The sequence below is a fragment of the Diabrotica virgifera genome, chromosome 9 (genome assembly GCF_917563875.1).
Source record: "Diabrotica virgifera virgifera chromosome 9, PGI_DIABVI_V3a".
In the NCBI taxonomy this organism is placed as follows: Eukaryota; Metazoa; Arthropoda; class Insecta; order Coleoptera; family Chrysomelidae; genus Diabrotica; species Diabrotica virgifera.
In genome coordinates this window covers 149836463-149862825 of record NC_065451.1, presented here as the reverse complement: position 1 = coordinate 149862825, position 26363 = coordinate 149836463, and the positions used below count along the sequence as shown (strand labels likewise).

The following is a 26363-nucleotide window of genomic DNA, read 5'->3' as shown; positions in this document are numbered from 1 at the left end:
CTTTTCCGCAATTTCTCTGTTACCACTGCATTATCCATCAGCAAGCATTATGTGGAAATTTCCTGAAACTAAACAACGTTATGAAACTGGTGGTAAAAATTGTGAACAAGATTAGAGCTCAAGCGTTACAAAGAAGATTATTCAGAACCTTGGACGATGAAGTTGACTGTCAATACGGGGACCTACTCCTTCACTCTGAAGTCCGATGGTTAAGTAGAGGACGGGTGCTGAATCGTTTTAATGATGTCCTATCTGGCATAGTTCAATTTTTCAAACAACGCGATGAACCGACTCCGGAACTAGAAAATTCAATCTGGCTTAGAGATTTTGGTTTTCTCGTGGACATTACAGAGAAATTAAACGAACTTAATTTGCAGCTTCAGGGGAGAGACAAAGAACTAGCGGAAATGATTTCTGATATAAAAGCATTTATCAAAAAGCTGGAGTTTTGGGAACAAAACCTAATTAACAGCGATTCCAAGCATTTTCCTATTCTTTCAGAAAAAATATCTCAAAATCCATTAGAACCCTATGGCAACAAATATCATGTAGAAATAATTTCTACCCTCAAGAGTAACTTCAAAAATCGTTTTAAGGATTTCAATGAAATGGCTTTAGTAGCGCAGTTTGTTGTTTCACCCTTTATGGTGAATTTATTTAATATTTCATATTTAATCGTTAATATTTCATATTAAATATTAACGATTTTCAAAAGTAATAAACGAATTGGATAACTAATAATTTGTTAAACTAACCGATGAAATATAAAAAATTAAAACCGAACTAAAAACCCAATATAAGAAAGTGAAATAAGGATATCTATTCATCGATCAACTGCCGTATTAAGTTATTATTAGTGAATTTCAAGTAGATACAATGTGAAACTATTATTAATCTGATATGTAAGTGTATTTTTTGCTGATAAATTAATTTAAAGTTGCAAAAACTCTCAATAATTAAAAACCCAATTAAATGAGTACTTCCGACAGTGACATTTCAAACATAGTATTATTAGATAAACTTAGAGAAGAAATCAGTAAACAATCTGCAGACTTAAAAAAATCTATATTAAGAGAAATTAGAGATGAAACACAAATATTGACCAACAAAATAAACAACGAAGTAAAAAATCTTGAAGAAAAACATATTAAAGTACTAAATAGATGTATACAATTAGACAGACAGACTAGAAAAAATAATATATTGATATATGGAATAGAAAAAACTGAAAACGGAGATATAATTGCAGAAATACTTAACTTGTTTAATGAGGTGCTTAAAGTTGAAGTGTCAATTTATGAAATAAACAATATTTATCAAACAACAATTGGGACTAAAAATGCAGTAAAAGTTGAATTTCTATCTTATCTCAAGAAAAATATAATATTAAAAAACTGTAGTAAATTACGCAATACCAATATTTATATAAATCACGACCTATGCTACGAGGATAGACAAGATCAAAAAATTCTTAATACACATCTTAAACTAGCAAGAGAAAAGAAAATTTATGCTAAAATTAGTGGTAAACATTTAATCATAAATAATGAAAAATATTCGGCAAAAGACTTGAAAAATATAGAAAAGAATGAAAATAAAGATGATATTGGATCAGAAAAACCTAAACACAATGCAACAGAAACACCAACAATAATCAATTCTATAAAAAATTTCGAAGACAACCTCTCACAATTTGCCATAACTACACCCAAAAATTCATCACAAAAGAAAATAACTGAAAATCTAACAAAAGAATCAGATATTAATAAAGGTAAATCAAAAAATAAAAAATCAGAAAAGAAAAATATTATAGAACATAACGAATTACTAAGACTGGAAAAGAACAAAAACGAAGATAAACACGAGGAAGGAACAAAGCCAAAATCAAGACTAAACTCTTTTTCAGGTACCAAAGAAAGAGTTAATACTAGGAAACAAAATAATAAATTCTAAAATTTTGTAAGACAAATATTATTTTTCAGGTTTTCACTATAAATTTTTTTTTTTTTTTTTTTTTAGTTTTTGTTATAGTATGGATCCATACATTCGTGATGTAAACTATATTCCCATAATTACTCATAAACCTAAACATATTGAAGATTTTAATAAATTAACTACAGATTTTTATAAAGATAAATATAATGAAAATTTTACCATTTTACATCAAAATATTAGAAGCCTTAATAAAAATCTAGATGAGCTACGATTAAATATACAACAGATGACACTCGATTTTGACTGTATATGTCTAACAGAAACTTGGATTATTCCTGATATATCTTTATTTCAAATAGATAATTATAATATTTTATATAATCAAGGAAATATAAATCAAAATGATGGTGTCGTTGTATATTTAAAAAAGAATTTAAAATTTACGTGGAAAATTGTAAACATTAGTGTATGTAAAGTATTAGAGATAACTATATTAGGTAAAAATAATAAAAATACAATAATAACAGTGATTTACAGACCACCATCAACAGATGAAGAGCATTTTTGTAGTGATTTAGATAAATATTTAGAGATTACTAAAAAATCAGTTTGTAATTATCATATTTTATTGGGCGATATTAATATTAATATCAAAAACATGACACCAGAATCTTCTGAGTATTTAAGCATATTGAGTGAACATAATTTTCTATCTATAATAAATAAAAATACTAGAGTACAGGGGAATTATCGTAGTTGTATAGACCACATTTTTATAAAAAAAAGTTTTGTATCAACCATAATGCTTTATCAGCTGTTCTGGATCTCTCTGTGACTGATCATAAAGCAACATTTGTAAGTTTTTCTTTTGAAAAAAATAAAATTGAATACAAAACTAAATTTAGGAAAATAATTAATTATGATGATTTAAAAAAAGATTTTAGTTTTCAAAATTGGGATTACTTTTCTAATACTAATAACCCTAATGATTTCTTAAATAATTTTACAGATACACTCATTTCTTTAATCAATAAAAATACAAAGGAAATAAAGAAAAAAAGATGTGAGATTAAGAGGAATATCTGGATGACTGATGGTTTAATAAAATCAGTTAATAAAAAAAATGAACTATACAGAAAATTTATGAACAAGCCAGATGACCTAAGATTAAAAAAAGAATATACAATTTACAAAAATAAATTAAATAAACTGATTATTGAGGCAAAAAAGAATTACTTTCATTCAGAAATCACAAAATATAAAAACAGTTCTAAAGGTCTGTGGAACACTATTAAAAAATTAGATAATAATCAAACAAAAAATGAAATTAATTCCATTTTAAATCAAAATAATGAGGTAATCACTGATAGTCAGAATATTTGCAATATTTTTAATGATTATTTTTCTAATAAATAATAATAATATTTATTTATCAGCAAGCTGGTGTTTTTAAAATTAGACAATTATATTTATTAAACATAATTTTGCATACATACAAAAATAAACAAATATTGAAATCAATAGATCATAATTACGACACTAGAAGAAAACTTCATGACTATGTAAAAATTATTAGTAATTTTAAATCAATTGGTAAACATAATTTCACATACTATATTCCTAAAATATTTAATTATTTACCCGAAATTTATAAAATATATTTGAGAAAAATAAACTCATTCAACATGATTAAATCCATTTTTAAAAAATTTATTAAGAACACTGGAACTGAATTTTTGAATGCGATCTTTAATTAAATTTATAATATAACTACTAATATATAATATATTTGTTATGCATTATGAGTTGTTATGAGTTATGTATTGTTAATTTTTAATATTTGTTATGCGTTTTTGTATTGTTAATGTTTAATATTTGAATAATGTAATCCCTGAGCACAACCTCTGGTTCTTCAGGGAATTTCTTCTTTTAGTTTATTTACTATTTATTTATATGTGAAAATATTTAACTTAAAATTAATTTGTAATTATGTTAGTATTGAATTATTCTATTATAATATTGTTATATATGAGAGCATAATGAGAAGTAAATAAACATTATTATTATTATTATGGAAATTGATAGCCAACAGTTTGCAGCTTGTGTTATGCAGAACTTTGCCGAAGACATCGCTGCAACAGAAATGGAAGTCATTGAGTTTCAAAATGATTTAGCCTGAAAATCGTTAGTCTCAAGTACTGAATGTATCTGGCCTATTGCATAAAGACAAATATTCAGTTCTATGCCGTGTTGCCTTGAAAGTGAAAGATTATTCAGTTCAGCCTATTTGTGTGAATCTTCTTTTTCCAATATGAAGTTTATTAAGAACAAATATCGCAATCGACTTACAGATGAACATTTGGATAATTGTATTCGAATGGCTGCATCAAATTATACTGCAAACATTAAAAAAATTATCGGTGAGTCTGAGTGTCAGCCTTCTCATTGAACGTGCTTTTTTATTTTTCAATGTTTATGTTTATGATAGTGCGTTACTTTTTTGTTGTTATTATTAACTATTTTTAAATCATACGTGACATGCCGTTGTGGCTGAATAAAAGTTTGTGTTTATTTTTCAAACACCTTCGTTTGATAAGTAGGAATGTAGCTATGAACAAGTACGTACTAGTAATATTAGTTATTTTGTTATTAGTTTATTATTAGTACCTATGTATTATGTATTACCAGTTAAATAGTAAAATAAATACATATAATGATAAATTAATTGTGGATTATTTCATTTACGTTGCGTTACGTGGCTTCCGTGTGGGTAGCTCGCTGTTTATTCCAAAATTAACAAAGTAGCTCAACACATTGAAGAGGTTGGCGACCACTGGTTTATATCATTAGCTATACAATCCGTAAAAGTTCAAGTTTTTACATTGTAAAAAACAAGAGAATTTAAGCGTTTTTCATTAAAATCGTTTTTTTTTATTTAAACAATTAATAAACATGAAAACAAATTTTTATTGACTATTCGTGTATTGTTCCCGCGAATGCATATGTCTGCAAATTTTCATTCATTTGCATTGAAGAAAAGGCAGTCAAATTAACGTCTAAAGATTTGACGCAAAGTATTGAACTAAATAAAAGCGTTTAAAAAAGTAAAGATTGGTATGGGATTCGAACCCCGATTATCCACGTCCAAAGACCAGTTCTCGTCGCCACCCGCTCGAACTGTCAAAACATTTAAACAATACTGGATAGATTAGGATAGTGACGTCGTCGATACTCCCCTTGAATTAGAAAGAGACTACCGACCAAATAGGCTCATTTATCTCTGTCGCAACCGTCACCCATTTTAAGATGGCAGGGCGCAATCTAGTGTATTATATATCTATGATTGCACCTAAACTCGTACTCGAGCAGAAGTTTAACTAACACAGGTTAGCGCAGATGCCACAATTATCTCAATGTATAATATACATTGATATATTGGACATTGGACATAGGGAATATTATTCCTAGCAGAGTGATATACGTACTGTATATGTATTTACTATAAAAAGATATCAGAAAAATAAATCTCATAAGTTTAAAGTAATTTATAGTATCTCCTGTGTATTCAGCGCAAGTTCAAAGTATCGACAAGGTCTGAATATTCTCGTTGCTCAAGTCTAGTAGAATATTGGCAGCTACTTCAGCCACCTGATTAATTATTACTCGTTTGATTTATGCCGTTCCATCATTTTTTCGTCTTAACTCTTATTTTCAGATGAAGCAGTTTGAAAAGATCTTATATGAGTGTGCTTTTAAATGTGAGCTTACTATTAATCATAATTACATGGAGATTGAGCAATATATTATATCCTTAACTCTACTAAGCATGGCAGATATATTTACACTATTATTCTTATTTAAGTTGGTTAATGGTCTGTTAGATTGTCCAAATATCTTAGAATATGTTACTTTTCATATACCGCGTGGTGATTTAAGGCAACAACCAGCTTTTTTAATTTACTTTCACAGAACAACTTACGGTGTAATAATACTTACGGAATAATCCTCTTGACAGGTGCATGTCTTTCACCAATAATCTGCAGATTGATTTAGTTAAATTCAGTCTGAATCAACTGAAGAGGTAGCTATCTTATATTACATAGTATTACTTTTAAAATAATAAAAATGTGTACCATTTTTATTATTTTATTTTCGTATTACTCAGTAGAGTAACTATGGTGCATCTTTCAGTTCCTAGCCAGCTGCAGACGGGGGATTTGAATTGCAAGGTTTAGAATTCCTTCCCTATCGTCTTTACTGCAGCATCCATATGACTTGCAAATTGTAGAAGTCTTGGAGGCGTATACATGGGGATGTACCAGTAAGTTTTCAATTTAAAAATCTTTTAGTGATTTTTGATATTTTTCAATATTAATTATTTGCTATTAGGATTGAAAACTTGCTTCGTATTATTACTTTTAAGTTTGTTTAAAATGTTTTTGTTTTAATAGTCTAAAATTATTATATTTGTAATGGTCAATGTACTAGTTAGCTGAAAGATCATTAAGTCTGATAGAATTAGAATTACTTTTGAAGTCTGATAGAATTTGAATTTAGAATTTACTTTACAGATCTAACCTGTTTAAGAATTTAACTATTGTTTTTGTACCAGTTCAATGGAGTGTATTGAGTTTCCATCATCAAGTGGAAAAAGTTTCCACCAAGTATCAAATTGAGTAATTGAAAATCATAGCACAGATAATCGGGGTTCTACTGTATATTCTTTGACAGGTTGGCAGCTTATATTTTTTTAAATACTTCTCTGAGATGCTGACCTCATTTTTGTAATATAATGCAAGTACACACATGTCGCTCATCAGCAACATCCACACTGGAGAGGGAAACCGAACGGCGCTGATGAGTGACTTGGTCAGAGAATGTGATAAATGATAAATAAATAAATCATCATTATTATACAAAAAATTTAAATTACTATACTATTACTATTACTATAGTGGAGCAATGAATAAAAGCAAACAATCAAACTCCCCATATAAAAGATTAGATACTTTTGGAAGTATTTTTTACTTTTTTACCATTATTCATCATTTTATGAATGTTTTCTAATAGTGCAGTCACAGAAAGTTTTCACCTTCGATTTCGTTGAACCTCCCATCGATACTGTATGCGGCCCGCGGGCCGCATGCGGCCCTCTAGCGTTTTTTATGCGGCCCGAAGGCTAACTAAAGGGCCCTGTGATCAAATTATTTGTCAAATTTCACGTGTTTTTCAAATTAGTTGATAGTGTGCCGATGTGTTTGGGCGTGAGGCAGACAATTTAATGACTTTAATTTTAAATTATATGAAATTTTTAAGATTAAAAAGCAGGGTATTATTAACTTTTAATAATAAATTATTAAAGTTAATGAACAAATACGCATTTTAAAAATAACCAATACTTATTTACTACATTGCAATGACCCATTTAGTAATCACAAGTAAAATTCAGGTCAGGATTAACAAAAAAAAAATAATAATAATAATTGTGACCTTGAAACAACACCTTGTATATTAAAATTTTCTGTACCTGTACATTAATTTTGAAATTATATCAAAATTTTTGTTTTGAAAGTTCGAGTTCCTAACAATTTCGACATAATTTCAAAATTAAAGTCATTGAATTGTCTGCACAAAAAATGGAAGCTCCATTAAAGCTCTTTTCAAATGTGCAAACGGGTTTTGAAAATTTCAATATACCTACAGGATGTTGTTTCAAGGTCACAATGGATTTATAATTTTGTTTAATCCGGATCTGGATTTTTCTTCTGATTAGTAGTTGGGTGGTTTGGCTTCTAAATGTGACATATGTGTACCAAATATCAAAAAAAATATACAAGGTACAAGGTTCAAGGTTCTGAAGTTATGGGTCCAGAAAGAAATGGACAAAATCCATAAAACACCCTGTAACTCGGTTATAAAGGCGGTGGAGCAATAAATTTAGTATGTCTAGAACCGCAACATTTACCTCTATTCACCATTCAAGTATTTCGGTTTCTCAATGAAACACCCTGTACACTACTTCATCTTGATTGCGGCCCGCAAGCTGTGGCAATAGCTACTATATGGCCCAGGAAAGAAAAATGTTGAGTATCGCTGCCTTAGATGGATAGGTCATGTAATCAGACGAGAGGAAGATGCTATAGTCAGAAAAGTTTTTAACCGAAGAGGGCTGATAGGACAACAAGTAAGAGGAAGACCGAGACTTAGGTGCCAAGACAACCTAGAAAATGATTTGAAATCTATTGGAATTAGAGCATGGAGAAGAGTTGCCAGAGACAGGGGCGAATAGAGGATTGTTCTGAAGAAGGCTTTGGCTCATAAAGACCTGTAACGCCACTGATGATGAGTTATAGGGATTTGAATGTATATTTTTTCGGCGAGTACTCAAATCTAAGTACCTATTCAAGCTCTAATAACGGGAAAACTGTGCATTTTATAACATATACTTACAACATATCGTTGCTGTTAAATGCAAAATGTCATATGTTAAATACTGCACTTTTCAGGAGACAAGAAAGAACTAAATAATATTTACTGTGTGAGTAGTGTTTTTCTTCAAATTAGGGCTTATACATATGTATCGTCTTTTGTTTTTAAGTATATCTTCTAATTTAGAGACCAACACTACTTACACTACAACACTACTTACACTAAATATTATTTAGTTTAAAGTGCAGTATTTATATGACATTTTGCATTAACGGCAACGATATTTATCATAGTACTCAGAAATATCTATCAAATAAGCTCCTGAATAAATTGATAGCATTAACATTTATGCTCCAAAAATTTTTCTAAATTTATGTTCCAAACATTTTTCAAAAAAATGTTTTTTAGAATAAATCCATTAATTTTTACAGTATCAGATTGATCTAACAAACATTTGAAAGGTAATTTCAAGGGCTATAAAATCATGTTAAACTTAATCTTTTAAACCCCTTATTTTTTTAAAGATGAAAAATGTTAAAGGGCGCTTGTTATATGTTTCTCGCAGTAAAATTTAGGCTTTAAACGTTTCTATCTCGGACAACTTTTATCATACCTCAGCAATGATAAATGTAGAATATTGGCCGAAGAAAAAACTAAAATTTGGTTTTGTATCATTTTTACGTATATCGAGTATTTTTGGAGTTATTAACAAAAAAAAAATGAAATTATGAAAATTTGAATAATTCTGATTTTTTTTAAAATCATATTTTTTTTTCAAAAATATGCACTCTAAACTAGTCAGAAATTTTGAGGTCATTATTTATGCTAAAATACAGAACATCTTAGAGGGGTTAGTATAAATTTAAATTTTTGTGGAAATTGTCACTTTTTTTATAAAAAATTAGAAAGGATTCTCTTATTTTCATCATAACTTCCTAAATGTTGATGGTATCAACTTCTTCTGGAGCTTATTTGATAAGTATTCTTAACCTTTAACTACCCGCGCATCAAGTTATAACATAACTACATGCATGGCATACTTTATACGCCACAAGAAAATACACTTAAAACAGCGGATTTGTTTTTTTTTTTTGAAAAATACACTTTAGTTGTTTGTTATAAACCTTATTTGGCATCAGTGAATACTTTGAGTTAATTCTCAGTAAGCCAATTGGGATTTATAACTGAAATCATGGAATAACTGCATTCCATGATAAATAAAACTACTAATAAAAATTTTTTTGAAATGTGATTTTTTACGGAAGACAAAGTATTGTTTATACAGAAAAATATATTTTGTGCCATAATGATTAAAAAATAATTGAAATATGTACTTATATTAATATAGTCATGGCGTATATTGTCCACCGCCGGAAACAACAAATAACCAATTGGAACGCCGAGGCGGAGCGCGCACTGTTGCATGGTCCGGGAGCGCCAACCATCCACTATGTTCACAAACTTCTTGCGCTCCGCGCTCCCTGCAACTGCTCCCATCTACATGCATGCGCTCCTCTACATATAAACCCCCACCTATTGGACCGTTAAGGAGGAGCGCACACTGTTGCATGGTCCGAGAGCGCCAACCATCCACTATGTTCACCAACTTCTTGCGCTCTGCAACTGCTCCAATCGATACGGTATGCGCTTCCTTACATATAAATTGTCCACAGATTGGAGCGCCGAGGCAGAGTGCGCACAATTGCACAGTCCGGGAGCGCCAAACGTGTCCACTATGTGGAGCAGTTGCAGGAGCTCGGAGCCCAAACACAGTGGATACGTGTTTGTACACATAATAAAGAAATATCCCAAAGAATACTGCCTGTGCATCAGCTTGAACTTATTCCTGATCAGACAGGATTATATGTCGCTTCCGCCAATGGTTCGTTATCGAACCATTATTTTCAAACACGAGATTTGACGACTCAGAAATTATTTTTTTTGTATTTTTATAACAATTGGTGTACAAATAGGTTAAAAAAATAATGTTTTAATTTATTTGACTACAAAAGTGTTATGCCAATAAAATTCCTACAGTAAAAATAAAGTTGTGTCGAAGGCTTGCAAATGTCGGACAGTTAGAAAATATTTTTGTGATGAAAACACGAGTTTGGAAATTAAACAAAATTAAATTTAGTTACACTTATATCTTGTGGTTGCTTAAAAAATACAAAGATTTAAAAAAAATTAACGAATTGTCAAAAAAAAAATCTACAAAAAAATGGTGCGTTTTCGCACCTTTGGCGCTAAATGGGTTAAACCAACTCCAGCGCGAGCTTAAAATGATTTGGTTTAAGCCTATGCTTAAGCCTCAAATTGACGTGGAAATACAGACATCTAAGCTTAAGCTTAGGCTTAAAGTAAGCTTTGACTTAAGTGCGGTTGGAAATACCGGCCCTAAAAGAAATGGTCTTGATATCCAGATCGGTCTGTCGCCACATTGATCCAGATATGGCAGGTTTTACTGTATATTAAAAATAACCCCATTTATCGATAGAAGAACAAAATAACAAATACTAAGCCAAAGGGCCTAGCTGGGTAAGATGATGAAAAGTGCCCCAACTCGATTCGAATTCCATATAGGTCACCGTTTAGCATATATAGTGAAACTCACTTTCTGAATTTTTAGCCCCCTAGGTGGTCATGTGACCCACCTAGAGCCTAATTAGTGTTTTTATGTTTTTATTTTTTATCTCAGCCGTATCGAGAACTAGCGAAAAACTTTAAATAAAAAAGTGGTAAGCTTTAAAAAGTTCTGTCCGAAATTTTTTTTTTTAATTTTTGGCGGAAAATTTTAGTTTTAGAACGATTTTAAAATTTTAAATTAGTATAAAAAAATAACTAAGACATTCGTTTTCACGAAAAAAATATATAACGTGTATTTTTGAATAATGTTTCACCCTGAATTTTTTCAAATTTTTAAAATTGGTGAAACGCACCTTTAGAAATAAAAAACCGCATTTTTTCGTTTTTTTTTTTCATTTTTTGATACAGTTTGAGTATCCCTGATCTAAGGCGTGCTACCTTAATGCATTTTACAACATCAGGTTCTCCAAAACTTCTATACAACTCAAAGTTGTAACACATGCGCCACAAACCTTGTTCTTTTATGCCTCCATATATTCATCTTAGTATTTTTCGCTCAAAACGTTTGAGCAATTTTTAGTCATTCTGAGTAAGTGACCAAGTTTCTGAGCCATATGTTAGCACTGGTCTTATTAGTGTTTTGTAGATAGTCAATTTAATTTTTCTAGGTATTTTTGAGGCCATCTGTTTTCTTAAGTCATAGTAACACTTATTGGCGAGCACTATTCTTCTTTTAATTTCTTCACTGACATTGTTATCTTTAGTTAGCAGCGAGCCTAAGTATATGAAGGTGTCGACACCTTCCAGTTCTAGGTCGTCAATTATTATTCTTGTATTTGTCGGGTTGCTTGACCTAGTGCAATACAGTGGAACCTCGATTATCCGTCTCTCCATTAACCGTCACCTCTGTTAACCGTCAGGGTACATACAGAAGTTATATTGACTACATAAGCAAAAATTTTAATGTAAAAAAATTTAAAAAAAAGTTGATTTGATTTGTGATGAGGACACAAACGGCTATTCATTGCTGACAGATAAAGAAATCGTTGAAATGGCAACAAAGGCGGACCAAACAGATTCAGAAGCTGACACAGACTTGGAATTTGACTGTAGCTATGTTGATGTATCTATTGTAACTGATAAAGATTTGCGTAAATAATCTAGAGAAGCTGCATCACATATGCAATAATTCATCGAGTGGTATTCTCAACAAGAAGAAGCCAATAAAGTAGATTGCATGATCTTGTGCCGATTAAGAAATTCAGCCGTCGCAAAATGTGAAGCAATAGTAAAACAAACAAAGATTTCAGAATATTTTAAATTGATTCAATTGTACGAACACAAATCCCTCTTATATTGTCAAAGAAACCAGTGAATCTTTAATTTTTTTTAATGTTCTGTTAACCGTCTTTTCGATTATCCGTCATACCCTTGGTCCGGTGCCCTGACAGATAATCGAGGTTCTACTGTACATATATTTGGTCTTTTGAACATTTATATTTAGTCCCATTCTCTGTGCAGATGCTCATAACGACTGAAATGCTTCAGTCAGAGATTCTGTGGACGTACCTATGATGTCTATGTCATCTGTGTATCTGACAATTTGTACCTACTGATTTGTTAAAGATAGTACCATTCGTAGTAATCTGGGACTCTCGCATTATTTTTTCTAATGCCAGGTTAAATAAGAAACATGATAGACCATCACCCTGTCTTAGTCCATTTTTGCAATGGAAGGGTCTTGAGTAATCGTTTTGGATTTTTACCATGCTCTCTGCTCCTGTGAGTGTAAGTTCAGTTAATTGGACAAGATGAAACACTATTAGAAATTCTACCATAGCAAGTAGAAGTTTATTTCTATTAACTGAGTTGTATGCGGCTTTGAAGTCAACGAATATGTGGTGGGTGTCGACGCCAAACTCTAGGGTTTTTTCAAGGATCTATCCCTATAACTGACTTTTAATTAATATTAAAACGTTTTTCAAGTAAGAAGTTTATTGTATTTTTTATTATCTTCAATTTTGGTAGGTATAATATTTTTGTAAAAATTTATAGTTTTTGAGTTATTTATAAAAAACCGCTATTAAACATTCATTTTTTTTTTCATGAAAAATTAAAATTTTTGATCTTTAATAACTGAAAAAGTTCAAAACTATTCATTTATTTTAATAAGTTTATATAATAACGAGCCTAGCCGGTTAAGATGATGAAAAGTGCCCCCAACTCGATTCGAATTCCATATAGGTCACCGTTTAGCATATATAGTGAAACTTACTTTCTGAAATTTTTAGCTCCCTAGGTGGTCATGTGACCCACCTAGAGCCTAATTAGGGTTTTTATGTTTTTATTTTTTATTTCAGCAGCATCGAGAACTAGCGAAAATCTTTAAATAAAGAAATTGTAAGCTTTACAAAGTTCTGTTCAAAAATTTTTTTTTAATTTTTGGCGGGAAATTTAAATTTTAGAACGATTTTAAAATTATGAGTATAAAAAAATAACTAAGACATTCGTCTTCACGAAAAAAATATATAACGTGTATTTTTGCATAATATTTCACCCTGAATTTTTTCAAATTTTTAAAATTGGTGAAACGTACCTTTAAAAATAAAAAATCGCATTTTTTCGGTTTTTTTTCGTTTTTCGATTAAATTTTATACATGTTTTTTAAAAAAGGTAACACCGTCAATAGAATAGGTAAAAAACTGGAAAATAAATGGGGTTTGCTTAATAAAAATTTTTCGTAATGATGAAGATGAAGAAAACAACATTTTTCACATTTCTTACGATTTTGCCGAAACTACTGGCAACATTGTAATAAAATTTGGCGAGTTTTAAGAGGTAGTTGTTGTGCATTTTTTGACATACAATTAAGAATTTTATATTTATCATTGGCGCGCATAGGGGTAATGGTCTGAAGTTTTTAAAGAAAAAAGATAGTACGCCACTGACATATTTTAAATTAACAATCGTTTCTGAATTCCTCGTTCAATTTGTGACAAAAAATCTATCTTCCTATTTTTTCATACGACGCGCCATTTTTATTCAAAAAATAAAACATCTTAACCCTTACAAAGTATTCGAACTTCTAGTAGTTTCTACATCTACATACATATACATAAACTCGTAGGTCGAACAAACATAAGTTTGGGATTGCGACGTAGCGTTTCGCGCAGACAAGCAAACCATTTCTACCAGTGGCGGACGAAAACAGGCAGATTTGAAATAAATTTTTATAAGTATGTAAATTATAATAGCACCTAAATTATATTTAATTAAAGCGAAGAATGAATTTTTTTCTTTTTATTTTCATAGTTTTTAATAATTATGAAGCTTATAATCAGTTGCATTTGATAAAATAATGAGCAAAATATTAGGAGTACTTTAATATATGACAAATTCCTCAATATTTACAATTATTTAATAACATTATCAGAAAGGAAGGATTTTAACTATAAAAAAAATTAAACAAGTGTTTATTTTTACTAATTCTAATGTATTTATTTTCTAAACAATGATTCTAAACAAAGTTTTAATTACGATTCTTCGGATGGTTCTAAGATATCTATTCTGGAATTTGAAGTATTTCGGAAATCGAATTTTAAACAAATTATCGATTATAAATACTTGGTACTTTTGAAAAAACATTCTTCATAACTGTAAATTGTAGAAAGTTGAACTAAAACGATGTCAACAAAATATCAATTTAAAATACATTATCCATTATACAATTTTATTTTTTAAGCTGAATAATTACTTTTACTATGTTACCTAAAGCCTAATCCAATTATCGTTTTCCTTAATGTTTCCTTTGACCCTGGAAATTCCATTTGTTTGTTCTTTAGTTTTTGATAGATACCTTAATTAAATAGAAATCGTTAAAATATTTGGAAATTAAATCTTCTTTTATACTTTAAGTAAATAAAAGTGTAAAAGAATTGTATCTATCTACCATTTTTGTTAAAAATGCATCTATATCAGTGTGTTTACGAAAAAACTTTTATTTCGTTCTAAACGGGTACAAACAATTGTTTTATAATTTTACTTACTCTATTTTATTTACCATAAAAAATATAGGTATCAATTTCCCATTAACTAATAGTTTTTTAACTTTTAAACTATTTACCATTAATTGTAGGGGATCTTTTCTCGATGGTGTAGAAGTCGTATATAATATTTTTTATGGTTTTCACTTGTCCACTGCTAAATTCAATTTTTTTGGAACGACAACGTTTTCTTTTTGGACTTTTAAAAGATAAACTAGTCGCTTCATTTTTATTTACGTCTCTACCTTCTTTTCTTATTTTGGTTAAGGTGTTTTTGCTTATACCCGTCGCTGCTAGAATCCTATCCCTACAATTACCAATGTTAAATGTTACTAAACGAAAATATTGCGAAAAAAATTGCAAAAGATTGGCGTGAAAGAAGAAACAGTGCCTAAAAACTTGTGTATTTGATCAGAGCATCCTTCCTGTTAGAACGTATGGCTCATAAACATGGACATTAACAAAGGCCAACATAAACAAAATAGAAAGGACTCACAGAAAATATATATTGTATTAATTCATGTTTTATTCCATGTTGGGAATAACACTTCAAGACAGAAAACCAAACAAATGGATAAGAGAGAAAACAAACGTAAAAAATGTAACTGAGCATATTCAGGGTTAAAGTGGAGATTTGCAGGCCACAATGCGAGACAGGAAGATAAAAGATGGAAGGCTGAAATACAAAACAGGAGACCGTGGACGCAGTTGCAGGAACTCACTGGAAAAGCGCAGCCAAGGACAGACAGATATGGAAAGATTTGGGGAAAGCCTATGTTCAAAGGTGGATAGAAATGGGCTAAAGAAGAAGAAGAATCTGATGAAACTTCATAAATACAATTATAATAAGAAAATAAGAATAATAGTAACTTTAATATCAAGAAAATAAAATGTTATTAACAATACTTACGTCAATTTACTTAAAGGTATTAACAGGTTTTCGGTTGTTTTGAAATGTGCTGCCTCTTGTTCCATAAATGTAGTAACATTATAAATGATTGCCTTTGCTTGGCTATTCAATCCCAGCCCTTTGATTCCTATCTTTTTATGAGGCATATTGTTAAATAACTAATGACTTAACTTAACACACTAGAGATACACTAAATGTCTTAATAATACACTAATTACTACTACTAATATACCAAACACTAAGCTAAAAACTATTAATAAAATATCCAACACGATCAAACCAATAAGTAACACTCTCTGCGATACGTAATGCACTTCTAACTACGACACTGGCGATCAGCAAACTGGCCGTTTCCATGGTAACGCTAGTAAACAAGAACCACTGCGCATCATCGAGTTTTGAATCATATTCCCAAACTTATGTTTGTCCGAGTTCTACATACATCCATTATAAAAACTAATTCGAATACTTTGGAAGCGTTAAGATATTTTATTTTTTGCAGCAAAACGGCGCGTCGTATGAAAAAATGAGAAGATAGTTTTTTTATCGCCAATTGAACGAGGAATTCAAAAATGATTGTTAATTTTAAATATGTCAGTGGCGTACTATCTTTTTTTCTGTGAAAAGTTCAGACCATTACCCCTATGCGCGCCAATGATGAATATCAAATCCAGTGCCGGCGCTAGGGTATAAGGTGCCCGCCTGCAAAACTAGCACAGGCGCCCCCAACCCACACACATACACACAGATACTCGTACAACCCCAGCCTCGGGAATATTATGTGTGTTCAAATGGAACAGTGAGACCCACATGTCAGAAGATCAAACAGGTCACAATGCGTAACCTGACCCTGTATCTATCTGACCCCCAAGCTGTACCACTACCCCTCCCCATCGCAGTACATAACGAATAAGGGTAAAAGCATGCCGAAGATACATGAATGAGCGCGGTGTAGGTCGCGATTGCGGTCGCTACATCGATATCAAAACAAACCTTAATTTTCTTATGAGATCGCACATACCAAGGATGTGTCAACCATTCACCCTCGCGACCTTGCATCGCGGTTTACAGCGATGTCGATGCCAAAACAGGATACGGAAAGTATCTTCGGTATGTTTTGCCAGTCATCGATGTAAACCTTGACCGCGATCGCGACCTACACCGAGCTCATCTATGTATCTTCGGCATGTTTTTACCCTTACCGAAGATACTTTCCGTATCCTGTTTTGGCATCGACATCGCTTTAAACCGCGATACAAGGTCGCGAGGGTGAACGGGTGACACATCCTTGGTATATGCGATCTTATAAGAGAATGAAGGTTTGTTTTGATATCGATGTAGCGACCGCGATCGCGACCTACACCGCGCTCATCCATGTATCTTCGGCATGATTTTACCCTTAGGAGGCTTTATACTGAACGTTACCTTGGATGCACTGGGTAATGGAACACATCCTCTGTATTACTTTATGTGGTTAAACCACCTGATTTTAGGTGTAGCTAGAAGAGCTTTTCTCCCTATTATTGACTTGATTTTGGACTTGTGTCCTAAAATGTGTGTTCCGGGCAGCGAGGCACCGACTTAAGTCGGTGTCCCGCTATCCGCAAATGTCCCCGGTAAATAAAGGTTGGTTACAGTTTTATTGGACCCCTCATCTGACAAAACAACTTTACTTTAACTTTTTTAAGAAATTGGCTAAGAGAACTAAGATTGTTTTTGTGTCATTTCTTCTTTTTCAGCTTTTATTTTTCGATTTGTGCCCCAGATAATTTTTTTGAATCCATTTTTATTCAACTAAATAAAAATAATAACTTAACCGTAAGTTAATAATAGTACTGAGTAGTACTTAAATATAATTTTATATTAATTGAATGCTAGATTTTTTACCTGCAGAGTACAACTTATTCTGTATTATAATCACATGAAATAATACTAAATCTAAAGAGCTCTAAACTAAATTTTATGTAAAATGTTTATTTTAAATGTTATGTTTTTATGCGATTAATACTTAACTTGATACCTATTAATAGGTACATAATACTTAAATAATTAGACAGGCGCAGGCGGCAAGAAAACAGTATTACAATTTTGTTTATTTTACTAGAAATTAGAAATCATTCATTTCCTCTCATAACTGTTGATACAAAACTAACAATTTGCAAGAAATTTGAAGAACATAAACAAAGCATTCTCATTAAGAGCAAAGTTGTTTGGTTGAAATATGATATCTTTGACCAATAAATTACATTACTATATGGTAATAATTCTATGCCGCATTGCATATTTTTGTATATTATGTGATATGCAAAACTAACAAACACAGATTAGGATATTATGATGAATTTAAACCACATTTAAAAAATGAATTTTTCTATTTTAGTATTTTACATAAAAGGAGCAGAAAAAGAAGCTAATTTTGGCGCCCCCCAGCCAGGGGCGCCCGCCTGCAATGCATCCCTTGCAGGCCCGTTATCGCCGGCCCTGATCAAATCCTTAATTGTATGTCAAAACATGCACAATAACTACCTCTTAAATCCCGCCAAGTTTCATTACAATGTTGCTAGTAGTTTCGGCAAAATCGTAAAAAATGTGTAAAATTTCGTTTTCTTCAACGCCCTGTATCTTGAAAATGGATGGTGGTACAAAAATTTTTTATTAAGCAAACTACAATTATTTTTGAGTTTTTTACCTATTCTAGTGACGGTGTTACCTTTTATGAAAAACGTGTATAAAACTGTATCAAAAAATAAAAAAAAAACGAAAAAATGCGGTTTTTTATTTCTAAAGGTGCGTTTCACCAATTTTAAAAATTTGAAAAAATTCAGGGTGAAACATTATTCAAAAATACACGTTATATATTTTTTTCGTGAAAACGAATGTCTTAGTTATTTTTTTATACTAATTTAAAATTTTAAAATCGTTCTAAAACTAAAATTTCCCGCCAAAAATTAAAAAAAAAAAAAAATTCGGACAGAACTTTTTAAAGCTTACCACTTTTTTACTTAAAGTTTTTCGCTAGTTCTCGATACGGCTGAGATAAAAAATAAAAACATAAAAACACTAATTAGGCTCTAGGTGGGTCACATGACCACCTAGGGGGCTAAAAATTCAGAAAGTGAGTTTCACTATATATGCTAGACAGTGACCTATATGGAATTCGAATCGAGTTGGGGCACTTTTCATCATCTTACCCAGCTAGGCCCTTTGGCTTAGTATTTGTTATTTTGTTCTTCTATCGATAAATGGGGTTATTTTTAATATACAGTAAAACCTGCCATGTCTGGATCAATGTGGCGACAGACCGATCTGGATATCAAGACCATTTCTTTTAGGGCCGGTATTTCCAACCGCACTTAAGTCAAAGCTTACTTTAAGCCTAAGCTTAAGCTTAGATGTCTGTATTTCCACGTCAATTTGAGGCTTAAGCATAGGCTTAAACCAAATCATTTTAAGCTCGCGCTGGAGTTGGTTTAACCCATTTAGCGCCAAAGGTGCGAAAACGCACCATTTTTTTTTAATTTTTTTTGACAATTCGTTAATTTTTTTTAAAATCTTTGTATTTTTTAAGCAACCACAAGATATAAGTGTAACTAAATTTAATTTTGTTTAATTTCCAAACTCGTGTTTTCATCACAAAAATATTTTCTAACTGTCCGACATTTGCAAGCCTTCGACACAACTTTATTTTTACTGTAGGAATTTTATTGGCATAACACGTTTGTAGTCAAATAAATTAAAACATTATTTTTTTAACCTATTTGTACACCAATTGTTATAAAAATACAAAAAAATAATTTCTGAGTCGTCAAATCTCGTGTTTGAAAATAATGGTTCGATAACGAACCATTGGCGAATGGTTCGATAACGAACCATTGGTGGAAGTCGACATATAATCCTGTCTGATCAGGAATAAGTTCAAGCTGATGCACAGGCAGTAATTTGTTGGGATATTTCTTTATTATGTGTAAAAACACGTATCCACTGTGTTTGGGCTCCGAGCTCCTGCAACTGCTCCACATAGTGGACACGTTTGGCGCTCCCGGACTGTGCAATTGTGCTCACTCTGCCTCGGCGCTCCAATCTGTGGACAATTTATATGTAAGGAAGCGCATACCGTATCGATTGGAGCAGTTGCAGAGCGCAAGAAGTTCGTAAACATAGTGGATGGTTGGCCCTCTCGGACCATTCAACAGTGTGCGCTCCTCCTTAACGGTCCAATAGGTGGCGGTTCATATGTAGAGGAGCGCATGCATGTAGATGGGAGCAGTTGCAGGGAGCGTGGAGCGCAAGAAGTTTGTGAACATAGTGGATGGTTGGCGCTCCCGGACCATGCAACAGTGCGCTCTCCGCCTTTGCGTTCCAATTGGTGTCGGTTTATATGTAGAGGAGCGCATACCGTATCGATTGGAGCAGTTGCAGGGAGCGCGGAGTGCAAAAGGTTCGTGAACATATTGGATGGTTGGCATTCCCGGACCGTGCAACAGTGCGCCAACGACCGTGCGGCAGTGCCTCGGTGGTCCAATATTACGAATGTAGTGGATACGTACCTTTAGAAAGACGGGTATTCTGGTATTCAGTTTTGTTATAATCTAGGGTGGGGGAGAGGGTTACATAAGGGAGGTTGTGTAGTGTTGTAGACAATATGTCGATTTGTCGAATTTATGCAACTGGCACAGTGCAAGATACAGGATTGGAAAGTGTAAACTGGAAATATAAAATAAGTATATAAAATAAGTTCTAAAAAAGATAGAGGGCCGTTCGACTTCGTTTTTGAGAAAAAAGCTGAAGAAGGTGTAGGCAATGTTCTAACCATACTATTTTTGTTTATCAAAACTTCCAGGTCCATTCACACTCTAAATGTTTTGAGACTTTTCACAAAAAATAAAATTGTGTATTTCAATTTTTATATCTCATTTCCGCCAAAGGTTCGAAAACGAACCATTTTGTTGTTGTGACACCTGCCATTATCAAAGTGTAAAATAATTTTTTTACGAATGTTTAAGTTTATTTTACTCTAGTTAATCAAATATATTACATATTATTGCAGTATTTCTTTGCTTGGCGGTTAATGGGCTAAGCTTTTGCTTAAAATTTGTTTTCTGTTTTTTGAGGTTATTTCTATAAATTATTAATTATAGTTATTTTGAAAACCAACTTTGGTGTAATGTTATTATTGAATTATTATCGATTATTAAAATAAAATTCTTACTCCATTTGGAAGGTTCAGGCACAAGAAAATGATTGATTTCTACAATGCCTGGTATATTTATTTTACAAACGTAAACAAATCCAATTTGACATTTTCAGGAATATATCCAATATCCAATAATCAAAATTACAAAGACGGATCTTCTATTGCTTAATATATAACCAGATATAACCTTAATAATAAAACATATAACCAGAGAAAATATGGACAATATACTAACAACACATGTATCATGTACACAAAATGTAGTAAAATAAAAATAAGACAGATATCAAAAGTAGTGGTTTTTACCTCAGAACAGTTAGTTCTGGCATTTTGACATATTCAGAGGTACCAAACCAATTAACTTGACGAGTTTAGTTAAGAAAATGATGGAAATACGGCACCCAGCTTAAGCTTCTCCTTAACTTTTGACACAGGCTTAGCTAAGCAAAAGCTTAAGTAGCTGTTGAAATACCAGCCCTAAGTCTCTGAAATGTTTACTCCTTCATACATTCCAGTAATCAACGCTGTCAATAACTTTCGTCGAAAGATATGTTTTATATATTCTATAATATCTTGATCCATAGGCTGACAGAGACATGTCACATTTGGGGCAAAAAAATTGAGTCAGGATGAGAGGGTGCATTGAGCAGGACTGCCTTTCTCAGTAGATTTCGGTAGATGCGGACGGCAGAACGGTCCTGATATGGGGAGGTCTGGATGTGGCAGGTTGTACTGTAATTATTTTCACCCCTGGACAAGGGTGGCATGCACCCCCAGGGTAAAAGCGCAAGTTGGCACCATGTCACCTTTGCTCCTTGAGGCATCCTCTAACCACTCACCAATTTTCATGAAAATCAATGGAGAGTCAACAAAATCTGAGGTAATAGTTCATATCCACCTTCAGTTACTGCCCTATAAAAATACCTAACATATTTTACATAAAAACTACAAGCAAAAAAGTTGAGAAAAATTCAGGAAAAGTAAAAAATGATTACTTACTATGAAAATTTAATAATTGTATGGGTACAGGTACAAAAGCAAAAGAACACAGATTATCTGAACAATTGGAAGTTAGAAGTGAAAAACAAGGAGAAAATAATTACTGTTGACAATGTGGTATAATGTTTATAATCTGATCATTGCAAAAATAGAAACAGATGAGCAACAATGTGAACTGACCTACAATTATAGCACAAATGAGAAACTTGACTTGTATTTATAATCAAAAGATAATGAACTGAACTCTCATATTAGATCAGATTTTCAGAGCTTTATCCACAGCCTCGAATAAGATAATGTACATTAAAAAAGTGTAGTTTTATTTACCTGATGTGTATTTAGGCAGTAGGTTACAATTCTCATTTTGCCTAATAACTGGAACGTTGAATACGTCGGGCTCCTCAACTTTTGGCTCACATTTCTGCTTGTAAGTAACTGACTGTAGTATTTCTTTTAATTTTCCGTTGTGTCTAGCATTTGTTTTTGGTGCAATATGTGACGATCTTTTAGGATTCATCATTTTCGTGGTGTAAAACTATACGAAAAGTAAATAACAAAACAAATCAAAAACTTCATAAAAGATGCATATAGGGCTTTTCATTCACAGTCATTTGTTTCGAGCTTCTGTCATGTGTCACGTCACATAATATTAATATATCTACGAAATACGTTATTAATACAAACCACAGACGTATGACGTAGATATATTAATATTATGTGACACATGACAGAAGCTCGAAACAAATGACAATCGATGAAAAGCCATGACAATCGATGAAAAAAAACTCGATACGCATCGTATCCGCCATGTTTTACCATAGCGCCTTATGGGAAAACATGGCGGCTACGATTCGTATCGAGTGTTCGTAATCCCTATGCTGATTGAAATTGACAACTGTCACTGTCATTTGCAAATGAAAGCAGACATAATACATAGGGCATTCTGAAGAGCTGTCAAAATTAATTCAACATAACAACTGGGATAAAATGTTAAGTCGGATTTATAGTTTGACGTAGCGTAGACGTAGACGTAACGGAGACGCAGTGGAAAAGATCAACACTGAATTTTGTGTACTCGTGTTTATAAATGAACGCAAGCGCCTGACGGAACATAAGAGAAACGTAACGTAACGGAAGAGATGACCAACTTTCATCTTTTACAGTGCGTTTCTTACGTCTGGCCAATCAAAATTAAGAATTTTGTTCTGTCACCCAAAGTGGACACTCCCTCATCAATTTTGTAAAGATAAAGTTGTTTATCAACATATTCGAATTTTGTTAATTATTTGAATACAATGGATGTTAAGTTATTAATTTAATAAAAATATATCATAGAGTCATTTCAATATTTCAGATAAATATGAGTTGTTTATTAGCCTAATTCGGGGTTATATACACATATTATACGATAGGTAAATCCAATAAACATTTTAAAGACCAGAAATGAAACAAAATAGTTGGAAATCCCACGGCATGCGGCACCAAGGAGCATATCTTCGTTTATTTCCTAATCCATGTAACACACAAAACAGATAAATATTATAATAAATAGTAGTATAAGTATAAATAAATAAACACAAAGTTTGTTTATTACTGTTCGCATAATTTATAGGCTACGTTGTTGAATTAGAATTAAGTCATTGTTTACTCTTTCTACTCATGCGCAAAAATTCCGCTACGTCGAACTATAAATTGACATAATATTTTCTTACGTTTCCAGTCCGTTTCTAACGTCTCCGTTGCGTCTACGTCTACGCTACGTCAAACTATAAATCCAACTTTATTCTACCCATGAACAAGATATTGCACATCCGGAAGTCGTGACGTAACTGGAGACGGCAAGTTCGTAATGGTTCGTAATCATTCGTAGTGTCCGATTACTTTGAATTGTTCGCGGTTGTATTTTATATTTTATCTTTGACAGTTATTTTGACTGGAATCCCGACACTAAATTCTTTTCGAATACATTGAAGTTTAATGTTATTTTGCTAATTGAATAATTTCATCACATAATGCATACAAATCCCATTTAACTTTAACAAGAATTCGAATTCAACTTCCGGTCTCCAGTTACGTAATCAATGCGCGAACTCGGACGTATTTGAGCTACAGGAAAATACTATCTCTTTATTTATAGTATCATGATTCTACCCATGATACTATAAATAAAGAGATAGTATTTTCCCGTAGCTCAAATACGTCCGAGTTCGCGTACTTATTACGTAACTGGAGACCGGAAGTTGAATTTGAATTCTTGTTAAAGTTAAATGGGATTTGTATGCATTATGTGATGAAATTATTCAATTAGCAAAATAACATTAAACTACAATGTATTCGAAAAGAATTTAGTGTCGAGATTCCAGTCAAAATAACTGTCAAAGATAAAATATAAAATACAACCGCGAACAATTCAAAGTAATCGGACATTACGAACTTTTTTTTTTTGAGGTGGGAATCTTCTTAAGACCGTCTGGGAAGGTGTCCCAGGTGTGTCGGATTCAGCCCGTCCTATCTCTATCTTGCCGGGCCGCCTACCGACTAAACCCACCTCCTCTTTCTCCAGCCGGCGGGTCCGGAACCGCTCTTAGCGAGCATATCTGACCCGTCGACCTTACTCATAGCTCCCCTCCGGCACTCCCAGCATGTATTCCACGGATTAGCTGGCCGCCCCCCGCCCCCGCGCGCCGCACCAGATCGGTCGCCGCGCGCGTGGTAGTGGGGCAGCCAGGACGCCACCCAAACCAAGATGGAACCAACCAAAGAATGCCAGTTGACAGCTACGAGCAACTCCAATCATTCATGCTTTCATCTATGCACGCCTTCTCATCCACCCATTCAGTCACTCTGATATTAAGATGGGACAGTCTGTGTAGGTCGGATGTAAAAGGTCCTTCCCCACTGACTGCCCCACAACGATACGAACAAATATAACATAAGAAAAAGAAACAAGAATAAAAGAGATGAGGGAGAAGAAGAGAAAATAAAAGAAAGAGAAATAGAGAATAGAAAGAAAAGATAGAGAACATGAACAGGAAAAAGTAGAAAGTGAAAATAAAAGAACGGTAAGAGTTAAAATAAAATTAAATAGATTAATTAATAAAATCCGATAAAATAATAAAGAACAGATAAAATCAGCTAAAAAGTAAAATAGATAAAATTAAATAGGCAGTCAGCGTGGTTAGGGTGTATAGGGTCCTCCCCCGCTGACTACCAACCACAACACAAACGATTTTTTTTGTAAATAAATAATATGATATGTAATATGGGTCATCCCGCCTGTAGTCGTCTCTCTTTTTCTTCTTTGTGCTTCATGGTTTTTGTGACAAAAGCAATGAACAAGTCGAAGTCCCTCCTGCTTCCGATAATTCTATCCACGAGCTCTTGTGGCTCACCTAGAGGAGACCCCAGATCCAGCTGCAGCTCAGTTCTCCCCGCACGATATGCAGGGCACACGAATACGACATGCCGCGCGTCATCCACCACCCCACACTCAGGACATAGATCATCCACCGTTCTCCTTATACGGAAGGTGTAATTCCTGAACGATCCATGTCCCGTCAAGAACTGTGTGAAGTAGTAGTTGACGCGACGATTTCGGCACTCGTACCACTTCACTACATCCGGAATCAGACATCTCGTCCAGGCAGCCTTTCCGACTTCAGTTGTCCATTCCCTCTGCCACATCTCCAAGCTCCTCTTTCTTTCTTGTGTCCCTGAACCAATTGCCCCGTTGCCCCTCTGATGCATTCGGACCCTTTCTCTGGCCAGGATGTGCACCGGCACAGACCTAGCCACCACTTGTAAGGCAATGGTTGAAACGGTTCTGTACGCGCTGCACACCCTGATCAGAGGTTTCCTCTGTGCTCTAAGAAGCATGTCTCTGTATTTGGCCATCTCTAGAACCTCGTGCCACACTGGGGCCCCGTATAGTAAGATGGACATGATTGATTGTAACATTACTACTCGTTTTTGTGATCCAGGACCCCTATATTTGGCATTAATTTGTTTAGTGTGGAGGTCCTTTCTTCCGCCTTCCGACATACCTCTTCTATGTGTGGTCCGAATTTCATTTTGTCATCAAAAGTTATTCCTAAGTATTTAACTGTTTTCTGGGGTCTTATTACAGAGTCTTTGTACTGGAATAATATATTTTCTCTATATCTCGGTCCCTCAAGATTATCGCTTCCGTTTTCTCTACTGCTAGTTTTAGATCATTTTCTTCTATCCATTCCGCGGTTCTTTTTATTGCTCGGTTTACTTTTTCTAT

At 33.0% G+C, this 26363-nt stretch overlaps 2 protein-coding genes across 2 annotated transcripts in view; both read right to left on the bottom strand.

Moving 5' to 3' along the window:
• LOC126892318 (transcriptional adapter 3-B) overlaps positions 1-22721 on the bottom strand; it is a 123809-nt gene extending 101088 nt beyond the window's left edge. Inside the window, exon 1 of the mRNA XM_050661816.1 lies at positions 22424-22721. Within this exon, the coding sequence (XP_050517773.1) occupies positions 22424-22616 (193 nt within the window). The 5' untranslated portion in view covers positions 22617-22721. The remainder of the gene's footprint in view (positions 1-22423) is intronic.
• Positions 14664-16329, bottom strand: LOC126892319 (uncharacterized). Its single transcript, XM_050661817.1, has 3 exons — positions 15904-16329; positions 15074-15300; positions 14664-14806 (listed from the first exon to the last, which is right to left on the bottom strand). Exons 1-3 carry the CDS (start codon positions 16047-16049, stop codon positions 14715-14717), a joined length of 465 nt encoding a protein of 154 aa, XP_050517774.1. The 5' UTR covers positions 16050-16329; the 3' UTR covers positions 14664-14714.
• Positions 22722-26363: the final 3642 nt, after the last annotated feature.